Source organism: Poecilia reticulata, linkage group LG8, assembly GCF_000633615.1.
Source record: "Poecilia reticulata strain Guanapo linkage group LG8, Guppy_female_1.0+MT, whole genome shotgun sequence".
Lineage (NCBI taxonomy): Eukaryota > Metazoa > Chordata > Actinopteri > Cyprinodontiformes > Poeciliidae > Poecilia > Poecilia reticulata.
The window spans coordinates 918953-923002 of NC_024338.1; the positions used below are offsets into that span (position 1 = coordinate 918953).

Below are 4050 nucleotides of genomic sequence, written 5' to 3' on the forward strand. Positions count from 1 at the left end.
ACTGTACAACTCCTAGTAGAGACTTGTAGATGTTTTTGTGTCAACACATTATGCACAGTCAGTAATAATATTTACAGACAAGTAAGAAAATGTACATAAAGAAATCACAACCCAATGTTCTCAACATGTAGTGTGTAATTTGAAACATGATTAACCCCCACTTAGTAATAAAATGTTCTGACCCAGAGCTCAAGGATGGGGGAGGGAAGAAGGGATGAGAGGGGGTAAAGAGGGGTAGAACACACCTGGATCCAATAGCTGAATCACCTCTTCTGTTCAGGCAGGTTCTCCAGAGTCCTGCTAACAACCTTATTATTTGACTCAGGTGTGTTGAAGTAGAGAAACATCTAAAAGTTGCAGGAGACCGGCCCTCCAGGCCTGGAGTTGGCCACCCCTGCCATAGTGCCTGACGCAGTTGTCGCAGGTTCGATTCCCGGCCTTGGCAACCTTTGCTGCATGTCTTCCCCCTTTCTTGTAAATTAACTATCAAATAAAGGTCACTAAAGCCAAAAAAATCTTTAACAAAATAAAATGTGAAAATTTAAAACCCTCACCTAAAATTAAAATTGTTTCACCCGGAGCCCAAGGAGGAKGGGAGGAGAGTGGAAAGGGGGAGGAGATTGAGGGGTAGATGGGCCCAGGTGAGGGGTGGGTGGTGGGGGGAAAGGTGTGTGTGTAGAGGGGTGTGAAAAACATCTTACATTGATTGAACATTTAGATCACGAGTTCTTCCCCAAACCTTGTCCTCATGGCAAACTGACCTGCGTGTTTTCATTTCAGCAAAACCCTGTTAATCAGACATCAATTAAAATCATGTGTGCTGAATTAGGGAAATGCCTAAAAGTAGCAAGGCTTGGAGGACCAGAGCTGAAACACACTGGGTTCACTTTGACTTTACTTGAAAGAAAGTTCCCTCGTCTGACACAATGACTCAAGCTAACCAGGGACAGGTTCCCTACTGAGCCACCGTGATCGGAAGGTTGACGGTTGAATTCCAGCTTCCTCCTGCCACATGTCAATGTGACCCCTGGGCACTCAACCCCAACTGATCTGTGCATTAAATAAATGTGTGAATGTGACTCTAGTGTAAAGCGCTTTCAGTGGTCAAAATGACTGGAAAAGTGCTATGTAAGTTTATTTACCATTTTTGAAGTAAACTAAATGATTTGAGTAAGACTGACTTAAATCTGTTATCTTAAACATACTTAATAAATTAACAAATTGAGTTGGATGATTATAATATATTGAATTGGTTAAACTTAATAAATTAAGTTGGATAAATTTAATAAATTCAGTTGGATAAACTTAATTGAATTGCTTGTTACCTACAGAAGCAATTCAATTAAATTGGTTCAACTATTTTCTTTTTAGAGTGTGTTTTATAGTTGATCCACCATCAGTTGTTGACCTCAACCATACATGCAACCTTTGTGATAATAATTCAACATTGAATTAACATCTTTTGCCAACAAGCCAACAGCGAAGCAGCTGTGTGTTTGGGCCATCCCACTCATGTAAATGTGGGGATGGACCGCTCCACTCCTTGTAGTAAGTTGTAGATGTTTTTGTGTCAATATATCGCAAGCAAACAGTCAGTGAGAATTGTTATGAACAAGTAAGAAAATGTACAGAAAGGAATCAGCACCGACTATCCTCTTCAGTGCTTAATTTAAAACATGATAACCCCCCCGCTCAGTAACGAAAATGCCCTGACCCAGAGCGCGGAGGAGGAGGGGAAGGGGTGCGGCAAAACAGCTGACATTCATGAGATGTTGAACAGACAAATGCATTTCAGTCATTAGATTTCAACGACAAAACAACATTGATTCAATGACACAGTTTCAATGTTGGTTACTTGGCTAGAGGTGGATGGTTGTTTGACGGTTGATCCACCGTCATTTGTCGACTTCAACCAAAAATCAACCATTAATCAGACTTCGGCATTTCAGTCATCAGATTTCAACCATAAAACAACGTTGATTCAATGACACAGTTTCAACGGTTTGCTTGGATGGTTGTTTGATGGTTGATCCATCGTCATTTGTTGACTTCAACCAAAAATCAACGATTCTAACTATTTTTCAACGTTTATTTAACATCGTGTGTTATCTGGGGACATTGTTCAAAACACATAGTTCAGGCATTTAAAGTAAGATAGTGCTACTTAATTGAAGCTCAAGGCCTGTGTGCTGTACCTGTAGGCATGGTCCAGGTCCATTTCCAGGCTGTACATGATGTAGGCCACAGCCAGAGCCGGGGAGCGGGAGATTCCTGCAGCACAGTGCACCAACACCGAGGCCCCAGAGGACATGGCTGAATCTGCACACACCACACCATGGCACATAACCCTCATATTAGCATGGCTAATCCAACTAGCACAGTTAAGACTGAAGAACCAGTCAACTGCTAGCATTAACATGGTAGTACAACAAAGAAAACTATGAAGCAGATGTTTAGGGTGAGAAAGGTGGGGGGGAGGCGGACCTGACCTATGAAGCTGAGAGCCTGGGGGATCCAGGGCAGCAGGTCATCCCACAGGGAGTCATCGATGGGAATACGCAGGAATCTGGAGCGAGGCAGGAAAGACGGCTGGGGGCTGCAGCGGCTCACACTCAACACGTAGGAAATACCCAGAGAGGTCAGTCGATCCTGAACACACACATTTTCTAATATTACTTTTTCTGAACTTTAATTCAGAAAACTGCTTCAGTGCATTTTCTTAATACAATCACATCATTCTCCATCAAAACATGAGAAATTCCAAAACACCAAGTTAGGGTAGATTTGGTGTCTCCTCTGTGTGTCTTTGTTTACTTGTTTGAAAATGTGGGGAGGCTGGAATTCTATTTTTGTTGATTATTTATTTATTTATTTATTCATTTATTCATTTATTTATTGCTAAAAATATACAGTACAGACCAAAGGTTTGGACAAACCTACTCATTCAATGAGTTTCCTTTATTTTCATGACTATTGACATTGTAGATTCACACTGAAGGCACCAAAACTATGAATTAACACATGTGGAAATATGTACTAAACAAAAAAGTGTAAAACAACTGAAAATACATCTTATATTCTAGTTTCTTCAAAGTAGCCACCTTTTTCTGTGATTACTGCTTTGCACACACTCTGCATTCTCTTGATGAGTTTCAAGAGGTTGTCACCTGAAATGGTTTTCACTTCACAGGTTGTGCCCTGTCAGGTTAATAAGTGGGATTTCTTGCCTTATAAATGGGGTTGGGATCATCAGTTGTGTTGTGCAGAAGTCAGGTGGACACACAGCTGATAGTCCTACTGAATAGAGTGTTAGAATTTGTATTATGGCAAGACAAAAGCAGCTCAGTAAAGAAAAACAAGTGGCCATCATTACTTTAAGAAATGAAGGTCAGTCAGTCCAAAAAATTGGGAAAACTTTGAAAGTGTCCCAAGTGCAGTCGCAAAATCCATCAAGCGCTACAAAAGAACTGGCTCACATGAGGACCGCCCCAGGAAAGGAAGACCAAGGGCCACCTCTGCTGCGGAGGATAAGTCAATCAATCAATCAATCAATCAAATTTTATTTGTATAGCACATTTCAGCAGCAAGGCATTTCATTGAATAAACAGTGAGAAAGAGAGATTTTTTTTTTTTAAAAAGACAACATTAAAACCCGCACTCCTTTTAGGACTTCAGTTAAACGTTGTTTAACTGGGATTCTAACCCTCAGGGACTTTAGTCAAAAACACMGTTTGACAAGGACTSCAACCTCTAGGTTTTTAGTTGAAACTCYGTCAACTGGGACTCTAAACCCYGTAGAACTTTAGTTAAACGYCGKTTAACTGGGATTCTAACCCTCAGGGACTTTAGTCAAAAACACCGTTTGACAAGGACTCCAACCTCTATGTTTTTAGTTGAATGCCGTCAACTGGGACTCTAAACCCCGTAGAACTTTAAACGTCATTTAACTGGGACATTTTCCGGGGGGCTTTACATCATTAAAACGTAGAAAAGAAAAAAAAAGAAATTAAAAACATTAAAGACATAAAAACATGGAAGATATCAAAACCC

The 4050-nt window shown here is 40.6% G+C and overlaps 1 protein-coding gene across 1 annotated transcript in view; it reads right to left on the bottom strand.

Annotated features, from left to right (window-relative positions):
• The window catches only part of LOC103468141 (uncharacterized), a 15186-nt gene that overhangs the window by 5126 nt on the left and 6010 nt on the right, over window positions 1-4050 (bottom strand). Inside the window, exons 3-4 of the mRNA XM_008415009.2 lie at window positions 2490-2649; window positions 2196-2319 (exon numbers count right to left, since the gene is read on the bottom strand). Of these exons, the coding sequence (XP_008413231.1) occupies window positions 2196-2319; window positions 2490-2649 (284 nt within the window). The remainder of the gene's footprint in view (window positions 1-2195; window positions 2320-2489; window positions 2650-4050) is intronic.